General features: G+C 43.4%; 1 protein-coding gene across 2 annotated transcripts in view; it reads left to right on the forward strand.

Moving 5' to 3' along the window:
* Positions 1-3,450: 3,450 nt before the first annotated feature.
* Positions 3,451-24,169, forward strand: part of ptgs1 (prostaglandin-endoperoxide synthase 1) — a 69,680-nt gene continuing 48,961 nt past the window's right edge. The window contains exons 1-3 of one of the 2 annotated variants that reach the window (XM_060906934.1): positions 3,451-3,738; positions 3,815-3,904; positions 14,758-14,874. In XM_060906934.1, the coding sequence (XP_060762917.1) occupies positions 3,732-3,738; positions 3,815-3,904; positions 14,758-14,874 (214 nt within the window). In that variant the 5' untranslated portion in view covers positions 3,451-3,731. Of the gene's footprint in view, positions 3,739-3,811; positions 3,905-14,757; positions 14,875-24,169 lie in introns of both variants that reach the window. The other variant, XM_060906933.1, reaches the window with a different exon arrangement.

Below are 24,169 nucleotides of genomic sequence, written 5' to 3' on the forward strand. Positions count from 1 at the left end.
GCTTCTCGCCTGTAGTCAGCTGGGATAGGCTCCAGCTTGCCTGCGACTCTGTAGAACAGGATAAAGCGGCTAGAGATAATGAGATGAGAATGAGATAATACATACAGTAGAACCTACTTCTCTATTTTCTAATGCCTACTTTATCCAACTATTTACCACTTTTAAGATTAGTAGGCTATGTGATGAAGATGTTTAAAGCTTAAGATAACAAACTGAGAAACCAAAACATCAGAGTTTGATTGAACTTTCCTGTTGTGTTAATTATGTGTCCATGAGAGGACCCGGCAAGGGTGATACATTTTCATCTCACCGATTTCAATGAAACTTTTATATGCAGATCACTGAAGCCATACCGGGCTATGTGAATGCTGGCACGATCTCCAAGTGAAAGATAAAATAAATCACAGTTCCAGCTTACCTTTGAATATTTTTAGACTAAACTTCGTAGCATCTTCAGTGCTTTTAGGAACAGCATTTTCTTTCAAAATTTGTAATTCTTCCTCACGTAATGTGACGAAGCGATTGGCTGCCATTTATTGCCAAGCCACTCGAGGTGATTATTGAGAATAGTCAACTGTTCACAGTAACAGCAATTTTGACCAGGGGTGCCCAAACTTTTGCATACCACTGTATACGTTCAAGTCTGACTTTTGCTTTCAACAGGAAGAAAGTTCGAGGCAAGTAGTAAGGTATGGCTCCAGCGCTACTTTGGTATGAAAGCTCCAGTGCAGCTCCCATTAATAGGGGCTGGCTCATCTCCCTTACCTCCCTCAGAGGCCTCTTATCTGGCACCATCAGCTATCTGGATCCTCTACGCCACCCTTATATTTTCATTCTCCACCTGCAGTGCAGCGCAGCCCTGCTTGCTTGAGGTGGGAAAGGGCAGGAGATGGACGTGTGCAGATAAAGACATGCTGGGGAGCATTTTCTTCACTCACTAATTTTTCCCCTACAGCAGCGCTTAAGCCGATTTGTATCAACCTCACTTAGGGACTGAAGACCATGGTAACGGATTACATTCTTAAGGAAATGCAAACTATTAAAAATGGATCGGCTTAAAACGTAATAGAGTGCTTCGAGATCAGCGCGAACCCGGCAGCGGCCATATTGGAAGTCAAAGGTCGCTGTGTCAGTGCATTGTTGTTGTCCAGCGAAGCAAAAAGGGGTGACAATGCCGAATACGTGCGTCATTGTTGACTGTAGTAACCGAGGGGAAAAGGGTGGCAAAAGCTTCCACAGACTCCCTAAAGTCGTGACTAACCAGGGAATTGCAGCACAGGAGAAAAGCGAGCGGAGGAGACGACAGTGGCTGGCTGCCATTAACCGCTCAAATTTAGGACAAGTTGACTGTATCCGGATTTGTTCTGATCACTTTGTGACAGGTAGGTTAATATTGTCTTGAATTTCATAGTTACTAAAATAGTTACTAAAATAGTTATTTTAATTTCATAGTTACCGGTAGCATCCAGTATGCCGGCTGTTGTGTGACCGTCGTTCTTTCCCTCAGTCTCGTGGCCGCTTCAACATAAAACAACAGGGAAGCAACATGGGAGCAACATTCCCCAAGTCCAGCAATGCAGTTGCAATGTGCACACAAAATAGCATGTCTCTTGTCAAATATTATCCAGGGGTGTAGACTAGGCTGGGATAGTCTCTGCGAGTGTAACACTTTCCCTCTGATCACTTTTGTCTCTCCGTCTTCAGCAGTAAACACCGACACATCGCGGACCCAACCGGACCCAAATCTATCGTATGCTTCCATACTCTTGTAGTTCTGGAAATCCTTTAGTTCACAAAATGGACTTGGGTGAACCACTAGATAGTTCACAAGATCTATGTATGTTAAATGCAGCAACAAGCTGGGGTCAGCTTTCCATTCCTTCTCACTAACAGTGTATGGATCTACATTCCCAATGAAACGTACCTTCTCAGCATAACGCTCCCATGCCTGCTTATCCAAACTTTCACAGTAGTGCTCCATCACTTCAGATGTCTAAATTCTTAAAAAATCCAAGCTTTTAAGCCCTCTAACGCAGAAACGAATCGCTAAATGTGTACTCTATGATGTGTACTCTATGCGCGCTCTGGAGCGAGTGACTTCCAAGATGGCTGTGCACACTCAGTGTTACTATTTTTAGCATCATCTCGGAGCCCTCTATAAGATTTAGTTGGAGGATTTCTGAAAACTTAAATAAATATGACTGTTCAGGCTGAATGCAACATGCTCAAAGCTTCTGCTTGCTGGACAATAACAAAAATGAAACGTCTCTAGCTGACTGGTAAAGCTGAATGATTAAAACCGACCACGTAAAAAGTCCTTGCGAAATTAAATCTCTCGACCAATCAGAGCGCACGACTTGCTGTAATCACCTGCGTATTTATAGCCTACTAATAAGTGATAAGATATATCTGACTCACAACACAAAGTTAATTGCACCTTTTTCAGAAATTACCTAGGGTGAACAAAACATGCACTGTAATTTTTTTTTTTAACTTAAAAAAGTTAGTACCAGGGCTGCCTTAAAATTTTGAGTTCATTGAAATTAATATAGTAAGTTAACACAATGAGGTGAACAATTTAACGTGCTATATGAATTTCAATGAACTAAAAATTTTAAGGCAGCTCGGGTACTAACTTTTTATGCCTCCGCCACCGTAAGGTGCAGGAGGCATTATGTTTTCGGGTTGTCCATCTGTCCGTGCGTCCGTTCGTGCGTCCGTCCCGAAACCTTGTGAACGCGATATCTCAAAGGCTAATGAAAGGAATTTCACCAAACTTTCACCATTTGTGCGCTTTGGGACAAACATGAACTGATTAGATTTTGAGATCAAAAGGTTTAAGGTCAAGGTCACTGTGAGGTCAAATGTCTGTCCGAAAACCTTGTGAACACAATATCTCTAAGGCGAATGAAAGGAATTTCACCAAACTTTCACCATTTGTGCATTTGGGGACAAAGATAAACTGATTAGATTTTGAGATCAAAAGGTCTAAGGTCAAGGTCACCGTGAGGTCAAAGGTCTGTCCAAAAACCTTGTGAACACAATATCTCCAAGGCAGATGAAAGGAATTTCACCAAACTTTCACCATTTGTGCATTTGGGGACAAAGATAAACTGATTAGATTTTGAGATCAAAAGGTCTAAGGTCAAGGTCACTGTGAGGTCAGATGTCTGTCCAAAAACCTTGTGAACACAATATCTCCAAGGCAGATGAAAGGAATTTCACCAAACTTTCACCATTTGTGCATTTGGGGACAAAGATAAACTGATTAGATTTTGAGCTCAAAAGGTCTAAGGTCAAGGTCATTTAAGTTAAAACAACAAATCATTTTTACAGTGTGGGCAATAAATGGGGGGAAAACAACAACAACAAAAAAAAAAAACATCTGGCGCGTGGTGGCGCTGTAAACGCTCTCATGCCGAGCCTCCCCTGTAATCCGACACTCATCTCCCGCGCTTTAATAACTGGGGTCAGCAGATGTGCTCAGTATAAGTGTGGCTGTGGTCTACGGTGCTCAGCTTGGTGAGATAGTTCCGTTTAGCTTTGATCGTAAAGGAGATTTGACATCTGGTTTGCCTTTATCTCTCTCTTTTTTTAAATCGGTTGAACATCTCAGTGTCAACAAAAGCGCAGTGAAAGAGCACAGCTGAGAACAAACCGAGTACGGCGCCTGGTTCCATCCCCTGCACTCGGCTCCTTCTGAGTTTTTTTTTTATTCCTGATACTCTACAATGAAAGGTAAGCGCTGAAAATTTGGCTCAGTTTCATGTGCATGTATTTATATCTAATACCCTGTGTGCTTTGTCCGCAGCAGTGAACCGTCTTCTCCTCCTGTGGTTGTGTACTCTGGTGCAGGAGTGGACATCATGCATGTGTGAGGAGGTGAGCTCGTCACCGACAAGTGGTAAGCGCGTGCAAGATACCGCCATATCTACTGCATGGGTAAAAAGTTTGTATCACTGGTCTAATCTTTCAAATGGCTATACAATCCCCACCACTAGGAAAACATTCATACAACGTTATTACTAGTTATTTATTAGAGCACTGCATTAATTCAATCAAGGAATTGTGTGCTTATAAAGCTGAAACTCATATGTATAGGATTAAAATAAAACCAAATAATTTAGTCTGGACTCTAACTCTCTGGTGGTATGTTTGACATAAAGAGCATGTCTGAGCTTGAGTGCACTGCGTTACATGATCCGTGTCTGTCTAGTTTCCTTACTTTCTCACGGCTATTGTAAACCACCCATCAAACCCCATACAGGTCTGAAGGAATGCCTATGCACTTAAAGGGCATATCACGGGTAAATTCAGGAGCAAGAGCAATGTAATTCTCCTATTTTATATTAAATTTTGGTCAAATATCTATAACATTCTGCACTGAAAAAAGTGAAACAAAGCTGTTGTTCATTTAATGTATTTGTTTTCATTCCAGTGAATAAAAAAAAAATAGTTTGCTCCCATATTCAAAAGTTGTTTAAATGAATTTAAAATATTCAGGTTTAAACCTGAATATTTTAAATTCATTTAAACAACTTTTGAATATGGGAGCAAACTATTTTTTTTATTCACTGGAATGAAAACAAATACATTAAATGAACAACAGCTTTGTTTCACTTTTTTCAGTGTACATTAAGTAATAAAACCAATGTATTTGGGGGTGCTGTGGCTCAGTCGACTAAGGCACCATGCCATAAATCCAGGGACCTGGGTTCAATTCCGACCTGAGGTCATTTCCCAATCTCTCTCCAGCTCATCTCCTGTCTCTACACTGTCCTATCAAATAAAGGTGAAAAAAGCCCCCCAAAAAACAATTTATTTGTTTTAATTTAGGAAAATCTGAAATAATTGCTTTGGTTCAACCATCAGAAATTGGTTTACATGAAGTTAAATATTTCAGGTCAAATCAAATGAATTATTTATATTGTATAACACTACAATATTAGGTGTGATCGATTACCTCAATTTTTTTTATTTGAGCCAATGTTTAATTTTTTTCAGTGTGCATTCTCTGCAATTTTTTTTTTTACCTTGCGCAATACCAGAAAAATTCAGTTGAAATCAAGCCATTTGAGGCGAATTGGTCCGCCTCTGAAAAAACTTTGCATTTGAATTTCCCGGGAAACATTGATTTTCATGACGTTGCGTGCGGGATGCCTCCCTCTGAATCCTACGTCAGCACTGGTTTGTTTATGAGAAAACGACCTGGTGATTTTCTGCAAATTTCTTCAACGTTATCACGTAATTATTAAAATGGTTAACAGATGTATCATAGGAGGGTGTAGCAACACAAATCATGATGGGATTAGTACTCATCGTTTTCCAAAAGACCGGACAATGAGAGAGAAATGGGAGCGCTTGGTCTACACAGGCTGTGCACTGAAACTGTGCAAGCTCATGCAGCCTGCTCACGCTTCCGCAAATAACGTCACAAATCTGGCTCCAGACTCCCTTGGGATTTTTCCAGACGCGTTTTGTTATTTTAGTTTTTTCTGCTGTAGACAGATGGCCTTGTGCAAAATTACCCTTCTGGATGAGTGTGTAAAGGGACATACTTTCATATAAAAAAAACGAAATTGGTCCAGAATATGCCCTTTAAAAATGTTGTTCAAGGGCATCTTTTTATAGTTAGAGGATCTTAGCTTCCTAAAAGTGTTTTAGTTTGGAAAAATGTCTGTGAGCAACTTCTAACTGTGTAGCACTGGTTACAAAGATTTCTATCAGTTGATGTGAGGCACTCACAAGCTGTGCAGTCAGCAGGTCAAGACTTGCATTATTCAAGTTGCATTATTCAAGTTAGTCAAGTATGAATTCCTACTTTGTAGGTGTTAATGTGTAATATGCTTTAAAGCTGCTGGATGTAAGATTTTAAATTTTGCTAACTTTGGTAAAAAAAAAAAAATGCTATTGCAAGCTACTTGCAGAAGAACATATGATAATGTGGGTTGTGCTGCAGCTTACTCCTTTGTGACCATTAATTACATGGCCAAAAAAATATTCCAGTAGATGGACTGGCTATGCTAAAATTGCACCATGGGTGTAAATGTGTATGTGAATGTGTGTGCATGGTGCCCTGCGATGGACTAACATCCTATTCATTAGTATTCCTTCATTACGGTATGTCCAGGGTTCCTTGGATAGGCTCTGGATCCACAGCACCCATGATTAAACATTAAATGAATGAATTTTTTTTTTGGATGGCAAACAGTTTTAAATTTGTAACCTTTTCTGAATGGGAAACTCTGTTGAAGAGTTGTACCTAAAATCTTAAGGAACAAACAAAAAAGGTCACTGAATGCCTCCTATAGTATTATAGTTGCACTATAGTAGTCCACTAGTCCTGTATTGGTTACTGTACACCTGAACACTGTATAACTTTAGCACTGGAGATTAACATCTTCTTTATTGCTGAGTACTGTCAAACTCTCTAAGTTTGATTAGTAGATAGCAATACACAGATGCCAAGCCACTAACATTTTAAGTTTCAGAAGAGGTAAGAGAGGAGTTATAGGTTTGTTGTGATGTCATTTGTCACTGTAATGAATACTTTTTCCAATACATATGAAATCTGTTACTTTGTCCGCTTAATTCATTCACAAGGCTAGGTGCTAGACTTTGCCATGTGCCTTAGAAGTGCAGTAGCACTTATTAGCAAGAACATGTCTAGAGCAAAGTTCCTGTGAAAATTCTAGTAAAAGGAGATCCTGGGAATATTTGAGAGGAACTACTTAGACAAACTGAGAGAGAGCCTGTTATCTCCTTTTATTTTAACCACATTTCATTTAGAGTTTATGCTATTTTAGGGCTGTGTCAATCATGAAAGTAGAGAGAGGAAGTCATAAAACAGTGACAAGAGAGTGAGTCATATAAATGTTATAAAGGTTCAGTTATGCTTATATTACCATTTTCTGGATGTTAAAGTGGCAATGTCGAGATAGTTGCTTTTGTTTTTTATACACTGAATCCATGAAACTGTCCATTATATATATTTTTATACTACATAGACATAGGGTATTAGGCAGAAAAAGAAAATTACCAGTCAAAAATAATATTTTATATAATCCTGATGCGCCGCAGGCGCGAAGACGAGCGCCGCAGGCGCGAAGTCCCTCTAGGGGGGTCTGGGGGCATGCCCCCCCCCCGAAAATTTTTGAAATTTAGACTTCATTTCCTGCATTCTAGGACATTTTCAGGGTGAAATGGCGTGTAATTTTTGATCAGAAATATTGCATATTTTTACTTTGTATTTTTTTCAGTTTCACTCCTGAATGTATCAGATGTATGTATGGTGTTTGATTTGGTAACAAAAGTGAAAAGAAAATAAACAACAATGAATTGTATATAATCTTTTGATCTAGTTACAGTATTGAATAAAAAAAAACCCAACAGTATTCTATTTTACGTGGCACAAATTAAATCGCAGAATGTCTGTCACTGACTGTCATCCATAATATTTTGACCAAACTACTCAAAAATTAAAATTAACTTTGAGAGAACGGGAACTGAGTTTCTTTGGTTTACACAAAGATTACAGACGTCTAGGGGCCTGCAAGAATCGGTCTGCTGCTGCATCAAAGTCAAATTCCTGACGATCTAACTTTTCGTAGCTCTGTCTGATAAGCTGCTCCAGCCTAACTATACTTAATTTTGTTCTCAACTTGGTTTTGATCCTGTTCTGAACAGAAAAGACTCGCTCAGCCTCTGCATTGCCAACAAGCACACATATTGCCATTGACATGAGGTGAAACATGCTTGGATAGAGCCGCTGATTTGGCATGTTTGGACCTCCAAATATCTTCATCATGAGCTGAGTTGGTCTTGCAAAATGACCCTCTTCCTGCCATTCATCATCACCATCTGTTGAGAACCTGTTATGGTATACTAGTCGCTTGAAGACAAGAAATTCTCCTCTTGCCTGTCTGAGGGTCGCTATCCCAATCGATCGGACGGCGACCCCCCCCCCCCCACGTGGGGGGCGGCACCTCCGCGGCTGGAGGCTCGCAGGCGCCCGCTAGGCGCCTCCGTCCTCCTAAACCCAGATGCGCCTCGCGCCTCTCAAGGCTCTCTCCCCCGACCTCCCGACACGCGCCTCCCGCGTCACGCCGTGCGAACGCCTCGGCCCACCCCCCGCGGACGCGCGCGGCTGCCGGTGGATCCTTCCACTCTGGCTGCCCGCGCGCGCCCCGGACCGGGACGAGACGGGGTCGCGGCCACGGGCGCGAGAGGCTCAGGCTGAGGCCGGGGGTCGGAACGACGAGAGGCGAGGGGCCGCCTGAAGGGGAGGGCCCCCTCTCCCTTTTTCGAAAACCCCATCCGAACGCGACCTCAGATCAGACGAGACGACCCGCTGAATTTAAGCATATTACTAAGCGGAGGAAAAGAAACTAACCAGGATTCCCTCAGTAGCGGCGAGCGAAGAGGGAAGCGATGAAATATTCTGATTTTTCATTTCAAGTTTTCAGTATTTTTCGTATTAAACTGTGTTTCTTACGATTTGTAAATGATGGCGGAACATAACTGGATTTATCGGATGACATGTGGGAGTATTCATGTGCGAAAATTTTCGGCATTATCGTCCGTTTCAGTATCCGTCTGTGTGTATACTTGCCCGTTGAAATCGGCAATCGCCCGTCAAATTTACGGGTGGACGGGTCTCTGCCTAATACCTTACATAGACACAAGTGTTTTACTGGGAAATATGCCACTCACATTTTTCAAACGAACTACATCCGGAACATCAAGAACTACAACCATGACATATTTCTCTATATTTCTCTATTACTCGTGAGTAAGTTGATGAATTGTTTTGATAAATGTGGGTACTTTTTGTTTGTGAATTTGTCTATGTATTAAAAAGAAAATCACACTTTGGCTTGAATATATGAAGTTTATCTTCTCGTGTTGAGAAACTCATATTTTTCAGGCAAGATACATCGCAGATCTGAGTGACATATTTCCCAAAATTTCACTCTGATGACATCACTCTCAGTGTTTTCCCGCTGACTTGATGTGCATTGTCAGAATGGCAAACTGGTTCAAAATTAAAATTCTTTTGATTAACTTTTTTTTTTGTGGATATATAATATAAAGAACATTACACAAAGGCACAAATATATGAAGTTTATATTCTCATTTGCTTTGCTCACTCGTGAAATATACATTCACCACTCGAAGATAAACTTCAACTGTGTAATATCCTGCGTCATGGTCGTACCTGTGGGCTTCTCTCTTCAGGTAACATCTCCACTCAGCATTACCGGCCACACCCACACTCACTTCCTCTTATTATCTTTCAGTGACTGTCATTGGCTGTTGCCGATCACCTGCTCTCCCCCTGTGTGTATTTAAGCTGCAGTTCTCCCTAGCCCCTGTGTCAGATCATCTGCAACTCTCAGCCTGATAACCTGCTCTGTGTTCCTACTACTCTGACTCCTGAAGCTTTCCTGTTCTGTTCTGTCGACTCTGCCTCTTGCCTGCCCCTCCTGTACCTTCGCCTGATCTCCAGCTTGCTCAGCCCTACAGCCACACCTCTCTGACAACACCTGGTCCTGTCTCATCTCTGAAGCTAAGCAGGGTTAGGCCTGGTCAGTACTTGGATGGGAGACCTCAGATGTCACCACCAGCCATCCCTGCCTCTCAGTTCTCCTGCCACTGGACTTCACCCACACACATTCTTCCAACTCCCCTTTCCCCTATTATTAATAAACTGTGGTTTGAGCGCATTTGATCTCCTCTCCTGTCTGTTCCATGACAGAATGATCTGACCAGCATGGAGTCAGTGCCCGAACCCTCTGCCCTTGACCGGGTGCAGCGCACTGAAGGGGATGTCTGCCGACGTTACAGCCCTGATCCAGCATGGGCAACAGCGACAACAACTGGACCAAGCACTCCAGCTGCTCACTGCCCTAGCATCCCTTTGGCCTCCGGGAGGTGCTCTTGCTGCACTCGATGCCCTGGAACCCAAGGTCGGCAGTCCGGAGCGCTTTGACAGTGACCCCTCCCAAGTCTGTGCTTTCCTGACCAGATGCTGGTTGATCTTTGACCTACAGCCCAGAACCTTCGCGTCGGAGGCAGCGAAGGTGGCCTTCGTCATCACTCATCTGACTGGCCGCGCCCGCCTGTGGGCGTCTGCTGAGTATGAATGCTGGACACCGGCGTGTGCCTCCTTCTCCTTGTTTGCTGCGGAGATGATTAAGGTCTTTGACCCGGGCTAGTCATCAGTAGAGGCATCCGGAGGACTGATAAGTATTCGCCAAGGCAGACGTACAGTGGCTGACTACTCGATCGATTTCCGGACCTTGGCCCGGCGCAGCAAGTGGAACATGCAGGCGCTGGTGGACGCCTTTCTGCACAGCCTGGCCAACTACATGAAGGACGAATTGGTCTTGTACGAGCAACCGTCGACACTCGACGAGGCCATCGCCCTGGCCATCCGCATTGACCACCGGGTCCAGACCGGTCGATGAGAGAGGGCCCGCCGGACTCAGCCAGTCATCACCGCATGGAGAAGCCAGAGCTCACCGGACATAGGAGGGGCCCGGTTGGGTTCAATGATCCTCCAATCCTCCACCAGCCAGAAACCTATGCTCCAAGTTTGCCTTCGTCTGTCAGATTCCACCCACACCCTGGCCGCCCTGGTTGACTCTGGCGCCGAGGCTAACATCATGGACACTGAGCTTGCACACCAGTTGGGCCTGCAAAGCCACCACCTATCCTCTCCCGTTCCAGCCAGGGCGCTGGATGGCCATCTCCTTGGCACCGTCACCCACCTCACTGCCCCTGTTCTGATGACTCTGTCAGGCAACCACCACGAAACCATCCAATTTCACCTGCTCCGTTCCCCCGGCCAACCTCTCATCCTGGGCTATCCATGGCTCCACCAGCACAGTCCTCACCTCGACTGGGCCACTGGAGAGATAAGAGAATGGCGCAAGGACTGCCATCGGACCTGCTTACGAGCCGCCATCCTAAACACCCGTACTCCACCTGCCAGCTCTGCCCCCGACCTCACTAATGTCCCAGCATGTTATCACACCCTTCGGGAGGTATTCAGTAAAACCAAGGCCACTTCCTTGCCTCCTGACCGGCCCTACGACTGCGCCATTGATCTCCTCCCAGGCACTGCACCACCCAAGGGTTGTCTCTACTCTCTGTCCACCCCGGAAAGGAAGGCTATGGAGACCTACATCAGTGACTCTCTGGCTGCCGGCCTTATCCGTCCATCCTCTTCTCCCACCGGCGCTGGGTTCTTCTTCGTGGAAAAGAAGGATGGATCCCTGTGCCCCTGCATCGATTACAGGGATCTCAACGACATCACCGTCAAGAACCGATACCCTCTCCCACTGCTTACCTCCGCCTTCGAGCTGCTCCAGGGAGCCACGGTCTTCACCAAACTCGATCTCCGGAATGCCTACCACCTGGTTCGGATAAGGGAGGGAGACGAGTGGAAGACCGTGTTCAACACCCCAACCGGTCACTATGAATACTGGGTGATGCCGTTTGGCCTTACCAACGTGCCAGCGGTATTCCAGGCTCTGGTGAATGATGTCCTGCAAGATATGTTGAATAAGTTCGTGTTTGTTTACCTCGACGACATCCTGATCTTCTCTAAAACCCTGTCCGAACACACCCAGCATGTCCAGCAAGTGCTCCGTCGTCTCCTGGAAAACTCCCTCTTCGTCAAGGCAGAGAAGTGTGAGTTTCATACCAAGTCTGTGGGGTTCCTGGGGTACATCGTGGCAGAAGGGAGCATCCAGATGGACCCTGCCAAAGTCTCTGCAGTTACTTCATGGCCAGTACCAGAGAGCAGGAAGCAGCTTCAGCAGTTCCTGGGCTTTGCAAATTTCTACAGGAAATTCATTCGTAATTACAGCACCATTGCGTCACCCCTCACTGCCTTGACCAGCACCAAACAGTCCTTCACCTGGACTTCGGCCGCCAACGAAGCCTTTGCCACCCTCAAGGCTCGGTTCACCACTGCTCCCGTCTTCCGGCTGCCTGATGAGGAGCGGCAATTCATCGTTGAGGTGGACGCCTCGGATGTGGGAGTCGGGGCAGTGCTCTCACAGAGGTCTACGGATGACAACAAGCTCCACCCTTGTGCGTTCTTCTCCCACCGGCTGTTGCCGGCCGAATGCAATTACGACGTAGGCAATCGGGAACTGCTGGCGGTCAAGCTCGCCCTGGAGGAATGGCGCCACTGGCTGGAGGGATGCGTAGTCCCATTCCTGGTCTGGACAGACCATAAGCATCTTGAATACATCCGCACCGCCAAACGACTCAACCCCAGACAGGCCCGCTGGGCTCTCTTTTTCACTCGATTCAATTTCACCCTTTCGTACCGGCCCGGATCTCACAACACCAAGCCTGACGCGCTCTCCCGCCAGTTCCAGAAGGGTGATGCCCCCTCCAAGGACCCGGCTCCCATCCTGCCTGACCCCTGTATCGTTGCTGCGCTGACCTGGAACATCGAAGAACGAGTGCGGGAAGCCCTCCGTGACCAACCCAGCCCCAGTGCATGCCCCGCAAGTCGCCTCTTCGTTCCTGCAGACCTGCGATCCCAGGTTATACAATGGGGACATGACTCCCGTCTAGCCTGCCACCTTGGTTCCACTCGCACCTACCACCTGCTCACCCAACGGTTCTGGTGGCCTACTATGGGCAGGGATGTGTGAGACTTCGTCCGAGCCTGCCCTACCTGTAACCAAAATAAGTCCTCCAGCCGGCCTCCTGCCGGTTTGCTCCAGCCTCTGCCCATGCCAATGCGACCCTGGTCCCGCATCTCCCTGGATTTTGTTACGGGTCTACCCCCTTCTAACGGGATGACGGTCATACTCACCATCGTGGACCGCTTTAGCAAAATGGCTCACTTTGTTCCCCTCCCTAAACTACCGTCAGCCAAGGAGACTGCCCAGATCGTCTTGCAACATGTCTTTCACATCCATGGGCTGCCCAAGGGCATCATTTCAGACTGGGGGCCGCAATTCGCCTCTTCTTTTTGGAAGGAGTTCTGTCACCTACTCGGGGCCACCGCCAGCCTCACCTCCGGATTCCGACCCCAGTCCAACGGCCAGTCAGAACAGGTGAACCAGGAGTTGGAGAAGGCACTTCGGTGCATGGCGTCACGCAACCCTAGGGCCTGGTGCGAGCACCTGCTGTGGGTGGAATACTCCCACAACTCCCTCACCAGCTCAGCCACCGGGCTGTCTCCATTCCACTGCGTGTATGGCTACCAACCACCCTTATTCCCCAGCCAGGAGGGAGAGGTCAGCTGCCCTCACCTATGCACGCCGATGCCGCCGCACCTGGTCTCAAGCCCGCGCTGCACTCCTCAGGTCAGTCACTGGCGCCAACCGGTGGAGGACGCCTGCGCCCACCTACCGGGTGGGCCAGAAGGTGTGGCTATCTGCCAAGGACCTGCCCCTCCAGGTGGAGTCTCGTAAGTTAGCACCTCGGTTCGTCGGACCATTCCCTATCCAGAGGATAATCAGCCAGTCTGCTGTCCGGCTTCGACTGCCCAAGTCCATGAGAGTGCACCCCACCTTCCACTTCTCTAAGATCAAGCCAGTGCATGAGAGCCCGCTGGTCCCAGCTGCTCCTCCTCCTCGTCTCATCGACGGTGGCCCGGTCTACTCCGTCCGGCGACTGCTGAAGTCACGACGCAGGGGCAGGGGCCTCCAATACCTGGTGGATTGGGAGGGCTATGGCCCTGAGGAGAGGATGTGGGTTCCTGCTGGAAGGATTCTGGATCCGGCCCTCATCGCCGACTTCCATCGGCTACACCCCGACCAGCCCTCCATCCGACGGGGCCGACGTAGGGGTTCTCACCGTGCGGATCCACTCCCGGACCCTGCCCCTGCTCCAGCGCCTGAGCCTGACACCGAACCGAATCCTGGGCGGAGGTCTTTGGATGACGATTCTTCTGAGGGTGAAGAGGGTGCGGAGGCTATGGACACTGACCAGTCTGAGGAGTTCTAACCCTCCACCGGTTTTCCCCCTCCTCCCGCCCGTCTTTGGTGATCTGTGGCTAGGGACTTCTGGAGCCGTCCCTTAAGGGGGGGGGGGGTTTCTGTCATGGTCCTACCTGTGGGCTTCTCTCTTCAGGTAACATCTCCACTCAGCATTACCAGCCACACCCGCACTCACTTCCTCTTATTATCTTTCAGTGACTGTCATTGGCTGTTGCCGATCACCTGCTCTCCCCCTGTGTGTATTTAAGCTGCAGTTCTCCCTAGCCCCTGTGTCAGATCGTCTGAAACTCTCAGCCTGATAACCTGCTCTGTGTTCCTAGTACTCTGACTCCTGAAGATTTCCTGTTCTGTCTGACTCTGTCTGCTCTCCAGCCCCGGTAACCTGATTTGCCTTCTGTTCTGTCGACTCTGCCTCTTGCCTGCCCCTCCTGTACCTTCGCCTGATCTCCAACTCGCTCAGCCCTACAGCCACCCAGCCACACCTCTCTGACAACGCCTGGTCCTGTCTCATCTCTGAAGCTAAGCAGGGTTGGGATGGGAGACCTCAGACGTCACCACCAGCCATCCCTGCCTCTCAGTTCTCCTGCCACTGGACTTCACCCACACACATTCTTCCAACTCCCCTTTCCCCTATTATTAATAAACTGTGGTTTGAGCGCATTTGATCTCCTCTCCTGTCTGTTCTGTGACAATCCTATATATATATTTTAAGTCCTGATTAATTCATAGGACATTGGTTGCAGTTGGACATTGTATAAAAAAATCATATGTCTTTTGTTCACAGTGAATCCTTGTTGCTACTACCCTTGTCAGAACCGGGGAATTTGTGTGAGATATGGACTAGACCAATATCAATGTGACTGCACCAGAACTGGATACTATGGGGAAAATTGCACTATCCGTAAGTAAACCTTTGATTTCCTGTGAACTTTGTTCCTGCTTTTAGCCTTTTTTGGATCCTGTTTTTGGGGTGATTAACTTACAGAATGTCTACACGTGTTCAAAACCAAAATATTCAACAAAATCCTGAATAGTTATTGAATAATGTCAAAATTTATATAATATGAAATCAATGTGCTTACTTTTCAAAATATATGATAGTATTAATATCACTTTAAATACTTTAGAACAGAAGCTTAGAACACATAGATGTAAAATGTATGCAAAATGGTGATATAGTACACTTAGATGACCTCTCAGGGTGCAGCACTGATTCAGCTACAGTAATTTCATGAAAGAGTAGTTGATGGAGTAAATGATGGTTTAGAATAATGAACCTACCAACAGTTATTATATAGTGGTTGATAAGTCTGTATGTTTTTTTAAATGCTAAATATTTTCTATGAAAGAGATTGTCAAGGCAATGATGTAAAATATTTACTAGCTGCATAGTCAATCCGGGGCGGCACGGTGGTGTAGTGGTTAGCGCTGTCGCCTCACAGCAAAAAGGTCCGGGTTCGAGCCCTGTGGCCAGCGAGGGCCTTTCTGTGCGGAGTTTGCATGTTCTCCCCAATATTTGGAATTTGACATGTGTGATGCAAATACAGTGGTGCTTGAAAGTTTGTGAACCCTTTAAATTTTCTATATTTCTGCATAAATATGACCAAAAACATCATCAGATTTTCACACAAGTCCTAAAAGTAGATAAAGAGAACCCAGTTAAACAAATGAGAAAAAATATTATACTTGGTCATTTATTTATTGAGGAAAATGATCCAATATTACCTATCTGTGAGTGGCAAAAGTATGTGAACCTTAACTTTCAGTATCTGGTGTGACCCCCTTGTGCAGCAATAACTGCAGCTAAACGTTTCCAATAACTGTTGATCAGTCCTGCACACCGGCTTGGAGAAATTTTAGCCCGTTCCTCCATACAGAACAGCTTCAACTCTGGGATGTTGGTGGGTTTCCTCACATGAACTGCTCGCTTCAGGTCCTTCCACAATATTTTGATTGGATTAAGGTCAGGACTTTGACTTGGCCATTCCAAAACATTAACTTTATTGTTCTTTAACCATTCTTTGGTAGAATGACTTGTGTGCTTAGGGTCATTGTCTTGCTGCATGACCCACCTTCTCTTGAGATTCAGTTCATGGACAGATGTCCTGACAATTTCCTCAAGAATTCACTGGTATAATTCAGAATCCATTGTTCCATCAATAATGGCAAGCCATCCTGGCCCAGATGCAGCAAAACAGGCCCAAACCATGATACTACCACCACCATGTTTCACAGATAGGATAAGGTTCTTATGCTGGAATGCAGTGTTTTCCTTTCTCCAAACATAACACTTCTCATTTAAACCAAAAAGTTCTATTTTGGTCTCAACTGTTCACAAAACATTTTTTCTAATAGCCTCCTGGCTTGTCCACATGATTTTTAGCAAATGACAGATGAGCAGCAATGTTCTTTTTAGAGAGCAGTGGCTTTCTCCTTGCAACCCTGCCATGCACATCATTGTTGTTCAGTGTTCTCCTGATGGTGGATTCATGAACATTAACATTAGCCAATGTGAGAGAGGCCTTCAGTTGCTTAGAAGTTACCCTGGGGTCTTTTGTGACTTCACAGACTATTACACACCTTGCTCTTGGAGTGATCTTACTTGGTCGACCACTCTTGGGGAGGGTAACAATGGTCTTGAATTTCCTCCATTTGTACACCGTTTGTCTGACCATGGATTGGTGGAGTCCAAACTCTTTAGAGATGGTTTTGTAACCTTTTCCAGCCTGATGAGCATCAACAACGCTTTTTCTGAGGTCTTCAGAAATCTCCTTTGTTTGCGCCATGATACATTTCCACAAACACCTGTTGTGAAGATCAGACTTTGATAAATCCCTGTTCTTTAAATAAAACAGGGTGCCCACTCACACCTGATTGTCATCCCATTGACTGAAAACACCTGACTCTAATTTCACCTTCAAATTAACTGCTAATCCTAGAGGTTCATGTACTTTTGCCACTCACAGATATGTAATATTGGATCATTTTCCTCAATAAATTAATGACCAAGTATATTATTTTTGTCTCATTTGTTTAACTGGGTTCCCTTTATCTACTTTTAGGACTTGTGTGAAAATCTGATAATGGTTTAGGTCATATTTATGCAGAAATATGGAACATTCTAAAGGGTTCACAAACTTTCAAGCACCACTGTAGCATATTCCATTTTGATATTCTGAATTTGGCCTTATTCTGAATTTAGCATTTTCTGATTAAGACATGTGGGATATGCCAGTATTATTCAGGTTTCATTCTTTGGACATGTATAAAACACATTTGTAATATGCATCTCAAGTGGGGTTTTTACAGCAGTTTCTGACACATGGCCTCTTGCTTGTTGTCAGCTCTGTGTGTTGTACACAAATCAACTAGACAATTGAAGTTTGCATAGCTGTATGTAAACGGGAATATTAGTGGAATATTCATTTTCATTAGCCATGTAAACAGCTTAGTAGGAATATATATTTTTTTAGAATAAAGGCAAAAACTGGAATATTTTGTGCATGCAACTATAGTGACTGCAAAAATAATTTGTTGTTTCAACTTTAAAAAAAAGTGAGTAACCTGGTTGTCTTAAAATTTTAAGTTCAGTGAACCTCATACTCAACCCCAATTCCAAAAAAGTTGGGACACTGTCTAAACTCTAAATAAAAACAGAATGTGATAATTTGCACATCATGGAAACCCTATATTTCACTGAAAATAGTACACAGACAACATATCAAATGTTGAAACTGAGAAATTTTAGTTTATTATTATTATTTTTTAAATATATGCTTATTTTGAATTTGATTTCAGCAAGACGTTTCAAAAAAGTTGGGAGAGGGGCATGTTTACCACTGTGTTGCATCACCTCTACTTTTAACAACACTCTGTAAATGTTTGGGAACTGAGAAGACCAATCGCTGTAGTTTTAAAAGAGAAATGTTGACCCATTCTTGCCTGATATACAAATTCAGTTGTTCAACAGTTCGGGGTCTCCTTTGTCACATTTTGCGCTTCATAAGGTGCCAAATGTTTTAAATGGGAGACAGGTCTGGACCGCAGGCAGGCCAGTTTAGCACCCAGACTCTTTTACTATGGAGCCATGCAGTTTTAATATGTGCAGAAAGTGGTTTGGCATTGTCTTGCTGAAAGAAGGAAAGCCTTCCCTCAAAAAGACTTTGTCTGGATGGTAGCATATTGCTCTGAAATGTGTATGTGTCATTCAGCATTAATAATGCCTTCCAAGATGTACAAGCTCCCCATGTCATGTGCACTGATGCACTCTCATACCATCACAAATGCTGGCTTTTCAGCTGTGCATGGATAACAAGATGGATGGACCCTCTCCTCTTTAGTCTGGAGGACGTGGTGTCCATGATTTCTAAAAATAATTTCAGCTTTTTATTTGTCATATCTCAGGACAATTTTCCACTTCGCCTCAGTCCATCGTAAAAGAGCTCGAGCCCAGAGAAGGTGGCAGTGTTTTCCTGATATTGTTTATTTTGGGTTTTAACTTGCATTTGTGGATGCAGTAATGAGTGGTTTTCACAGACAGTGGTTTTCTGAAGTGTTCCTGAGCCCATACAGTGATTTCTAGTACAGACACATGTCTGCTTTTAATGCAGTGTCACCTGAGAGCCTGAGGATCACAGGCATCCACTGTCAGTTTTCAGCCTTGTCTCTTGCATACAGAGATTTCTCCAGATTCTCTAAACCTTTTAATGATATAAGGTAACATAAGGGGTGTTCACACGGCAACTTTTACTCCGGTGTAGCACCGGGGCTGCCCCGGTAGAGCGTTCACACGGTACAAAGTTATACCGGTGTAGCCCCTGAAAGCTGCTTAAACCGGTGCAAATCTAACCCTGCTCGGGAGGTGGTTTAAGAAATTTACTCCGGAGTAAATGCTAGTTTGCGGGGCAGCACCGATATAAAATGGGACGTCTGAACGCTACAGGGGTAGACTCGCTACGCGTGAGGAGAGTTGATTACATACGGGCATTGCATAACTTGCATCCTGGTATTTTGCGCTTCCAAAATGGCGAATATCAACAACAACAGAACTGCGTGTCTTCCAGTGTTGCCAGATTTGGCGGTTTTAAGTGCATTTTGACGGATTTGAACATATTTTGGGATGGAAAACGTCAGCAATATCTGGCAACACTGGTGTCTTCTTCCACGTTGTTTTCCCGGCGCTTGGTGATGCCATGACAACCGGGAAAAAGAAGTACAGTTTCACGCATGCGCATATTTCATTTCCGCATTATTACTATCGGAAATGATAGTAATAATGATAGGAAATGATAGTAATAAAAGGAAATATCAAAACTTTATTACTATCAAAGGAAATGATAGTAATAGTTTTTGCTACTATAACACGGTCGCAGAAACTGCCGTGTGACCGCAAGTGGGGCTGCACCGGTGCTAACACGCTTCTCTCTAGTAAGCAGGGTTGTGACGTGTGAACGCTGCGCAAAATTTACACCGGTGTAAGATATATCGCAACAAAATACATCGGTGCAGCATCGATGCAAATATGTGCCGTGTGAACACCCTAATAGATGATGTGATCCCAAATTCTTTGCAAATTTAACATTGAGGAATATTATTCTTAAATTGTTGCATTGTTTGCTCATGCAGTCTTTCATGGAGCGGTGAACCCCTCCCCATCTGAGACTCCGTCTCTCTGGGATGCTCTTTTTATACCCAATCATGTTACTTACCTGTTGCCAATTAACCAAATTAGTTTTCTTTTTAAGCATTGCAAAAAATTTTCAGTCTTTTGCTGCCTCATCCCAACTTTTTTGAAACGTGTTGTTGACATCAAATTTAAAATGAGCATATATTAAAAAAAATAAATAAAATTCTCAGTTTCAACGTTTGTTGCCTTTGTACTATTTTCAATGAAATATATGGTTTCTATGATTTGCAAATCTTCACTTTCTGTTTTTATTTATGTTTGACACAGTGTCCCAACTTTTTTGGAATTAGGGTTGTAGTAAGTTAGCACAATGCAACATGATTGCCTCATTTTTTACAGTGATGCATTTTAAGTCATTGATATGTTCATGCTTAAAAGCTGGGTAAGGCCATCCTTAAAAAAAATCCGTTTCCTGTCCACCAGGTGAGCAAAAAAATTTTCAGCCGGGAGGAAGGGAGGGAGCAGTGATTCATTTTGCCCTGCGTCATGCGTATTTTACGCAATTTTAAAATAAATGACGCAGATGTTTTGCTTGTGGTGCGTATTTTTGACGCAAGGTCGCACTCGGAACATCCTCGAGTTACTTCTCTTCATTCAGGATATAGAGCGAAGGGATGTAGCTCGAGGTTGTTCCGAGTGGCAAGGTCCTAACGACGCTATATTTTTCTCGTTCAACATGACTGAACTGTTGTTATAATGCTTCATTTATCGACTACTATAGTCTTTTTTACTTGGCGGGCCTATATTTAGCTTCGTTTAATTCCGTCAGCAACGTGTCGGCAATTTCATTGGCTGGAAAGCTTCGGCATATGCAAATCCTTTACAGCCTCGATTTGAAGCAAGTGAAAATAGCTCTCTCGTACTAATCGATAAAATTTATGTTTGCCAAAGCATTTCTTTGCCTTAACCTCTGCAGTGCATACTGCTGGCTGTGAAAGGGGCTTCTCAGTGCAGAACCAGATTCTCACTAAAGGGAGAAACAGACTAACCATTGAAAAGCAACATCACTTGATGAACATAAAAACAAGCATCCTTACTAAGTCAGACATGATTGAGATGAGTCTGGATCACTTGAAAAAAAACAAGCAAAGAAGAATTTTCTCAGTGAAGAAATGTTACAGTAGCTAAACCATAAACATGATAAATGTCATTATTAATTGTGAAAAAGTTAATCTTGTCTGATGTCACAAAAGTCAAGTGCCAAAGATATTGACACTTTTTTTTTTATTTGAATTCTAGTCAAAACAGCCATAATAACTATTCTGTTTAATTCCATACTTTTTTCTTTTTTTATTCTGAAAATTGTTATTGTTTGCTTAGATGAATAGCTCACACAATTGTTCAAATGTTGGAATTAAACGATTTAAGTGTGAACAGTGATAACTATTGTGTTTTTTGTTTTCAAAGTGTGTATTGTAATTTTGACTCACTTTGGAAATTTTTGACTCACTGATTTAATATGTGGTGAGTCAGTTTGACTCATAGTCATTAGGAGCAAAATGAATCACTGAGGGAGGGATTTTTTACTATATGGATGGATAAGAAATCGCAATGCTGCGTTTGCTTTTTCTTTCAGTACTTTTTTATTACAAAAGCAGACACATTTAATAAAATATGATGGTTTAATCAACTGAAACTTGTACAAAAACTTTAAGTTAGCATTTTAAATGCTGACTGCAACATTTGCAAAACTTTTACAAAGGTACTTAAAATGTCCGACACACGGACTTTTTGTAGTTCTAAATTGACCGTTAGGCCTAGTTCGGATAAAATTACACTATTAAAATGATCACTGAATGATTTGTTTTTCTGAATCTTTACTATTTTGTTGTTCGCTAAAATACCATTTTGCGATTTCACACTTAAGCAAATGTTTGAAAACTCCAGATCTCCTTCCTTCATGGTGGCTGCCATTTTTTTGTACCGCATGGCGCATGCGCAGAGCTGATTCAATTCTATATTCTGCGCGGAATGCAGGGCTTTCCACAAGTGCCGGCCATACAGCCGACTACACAATTAAGTCCAGCCAGCTACTTTAATGACTATTATTTTTGTAGCCCACAGGCTCTAAATATTAATTTTCGATTTTAATAAAATTAAATGTTTATCTAACGGACTGACAATAATGTCAAACTGAACCACACTCATTTAAGTTGTGATTCGCGCTGTTTGTACCGATAATAACCACAAATTCCCTGCCGACTTCGTTGATCAAGGGAGAGTAACTCATCCGTGGCCCCGACGTGCGGTGTGTGCGTGCGCACTCAGCGGAGGCAGTAGTGTGTTGGGGCTGTTGGAGGGAACAGAAGCAGAGATAACGCTTATTTTGTCTCCGGTAAACCAGTCTTCTCTCGTTCAATTACGTGCTGGCATCAAAAGACACCGTTGGTTGTAAATGAAACCAAACTGAGTCGCTGGAGTGTATTTTCATACACAAATGGAGAAATGTTCGCTGAGTGTTTAATTGTGTAGCCACCACTGCAGACCGTTGTTGTTGTTAATTCATAGCATGCTCAGCTGCGTGAATGTGTCATGCACCGAAAATAAGAGATTTACCAGCCAGGAACGCCTCATGATGCAATACGCAAGAAAAGAAAGAAGATTTACTGCCATTTTACTTTGTATTTGAGTAAAGTGAATAAATAAATGGTCTGTGGAAAATACATTTAATCCTGGGAACTGCGTGCACAGAAGTTTATTTTGTGTTTATTCCCCCCCCGGCTACTTATTTGTCATGGCTGGCTAGTATGAGCCTTAGTGGAAAGCCCTGGGAATGCGTGAATGTCAAGTTCGATTTTAGATTTACGAACCCGAAAAAAATGTCAAAAAAACGGTGTTAAAAAAAAAATTTCAACCGCACAAACGGCACTCACCCGGCCGGTGGACCGGAAACAGAACATTTTTTAACAATGGCCTAGTGGATTATTAAGCATTTTGGTATGAGTTGTAATTCCTGTGAGATCAAGTTGGACAGTGTGCACAGAATGAGATTTTCAGATTAGTTGCATAAGAGATAGAATAACAGCAGATGTGGCAGTATATGTGAGTAAATTAACTTGGTAACAGTATCTCTTTGGGCCCCGTAGAAATTCCTGAAAATATTCAGAATATTCTGTTCTTTCAGAGGTGTTATAATCACAATAAAATCTTTTAAAATTGTTCAGGTTATTACACTGGATTTTATGTAACAGCTGTAACTACAAGGTATCTATTATCAAATGGATGGGGATGTCTTTCATTTTTTAAAATTTTATATTCTATAAGCTTGCTCAGACAGTTATGATTATACTTACACTGGAGGAGGGGTGTGATTCATTGGGTTGAGAGCAAAAAAAAATTTGATGAAATTAAAAAATGAGTTTTGTAAATTATTAATCATTTAATTTAATACACTAACAGTGATTCGATTCAGTGATTCAAATATCTTAAAAATACAACCTATGACATTACCGTTGCTATTTATTGTTGCAAAATAATTTTCACTTGTACAACATAGAAAACAAGATAGAAAAGACAGATAGAAAACATGAATGTTGTAACTAAATAGTGGTAATGTTGACTTTATGTTTTTTCTCTTTGCTCTGTGACTTTAATTACTGACTGTACACGTCCTGTGGGATTTCAGTAACAATAAATGTCTAGAACCAGGAAAAAAAAAGTAGCATATTGCTTCTGTTGAACTTTGATGGTAACAAGAGTGCAATGGCAATACCAGAAATGTTAACACTGGGGAGATTTTTAATTGAAAAAAAAAAAACTACAACGTAAAATGCAGAATGCCTACAGCAGAGATTCCTTTCATAGTAGGCGAGTTGGAGTTTGCATGTTCTCCCCGTGTCCGCGTGGGTTTCCTCCGGGTGCTCTGGTTTCCCCCACAGTCCAAAGACATGCAGGTTAGGTTAACTGGTGACTCTAAATTGACCGTAGGTGTGAATGTGAGTGTGAATGGTTGTCTGTGTCTATGTGTCAGCCCTGTGATGACCTGGCGACTTGTCCAGGGTGTACCCCGCTTTTCGCCCGTAGTCAGCTGGGATAGGCTCCAGCTTGCCTGCGACTCTGTAGAAGGATAAAGCGGCTAGAGATAATGAGATGAGATGAGATGAGTAGGCGAGTTTCTCTGCCCCCAGTATAGAATTTGCAAATACACAAAATGTGGCTAACTAACATCCACGCTAAATATTTACTCACAATTTTTTCAATAAAAATAACTTCTGATCTTCAATTTGTGTAACAGCTTTGTACTTTCAAAGTGATACTTTTCAAAAGATAATACTGCAATATCATTTAAAATAAAGATTAAATAAATAAAATAAAGATTTTTAAAAAAGGAGAAAACTTACATTTCTTCTTCCTGTGATCTTCAAGAAGTTAATATGATGCAACTTTCTGTTGAGCATATATGTGATCTGGGGGATATTCCAAATGGGTTTACTTATGGTGAATTATTCTGAAGTTATTCTGAAACATGCATTATTATACCTATAGGCTTTGGGGCTGTGGCTTGAATTAC

The sequence above is a fragment of the Neoarius graeffei genome, chromosome 24 (genome assembly GCF_027579695.1).
Source record: "Neoarius graeffei isolate fNeoGra1 chromosome 24, fNeoGra1.pri, whole genome shotgun sequence".
In the NCBI taxonomy this organism is placed as follows: domain Eukaryota; kingdom Metazoa; phylum Chordata; class Actinopteri; order Siluriformes; family Ariidae; genus Neoarius; species Neoarius graeffei.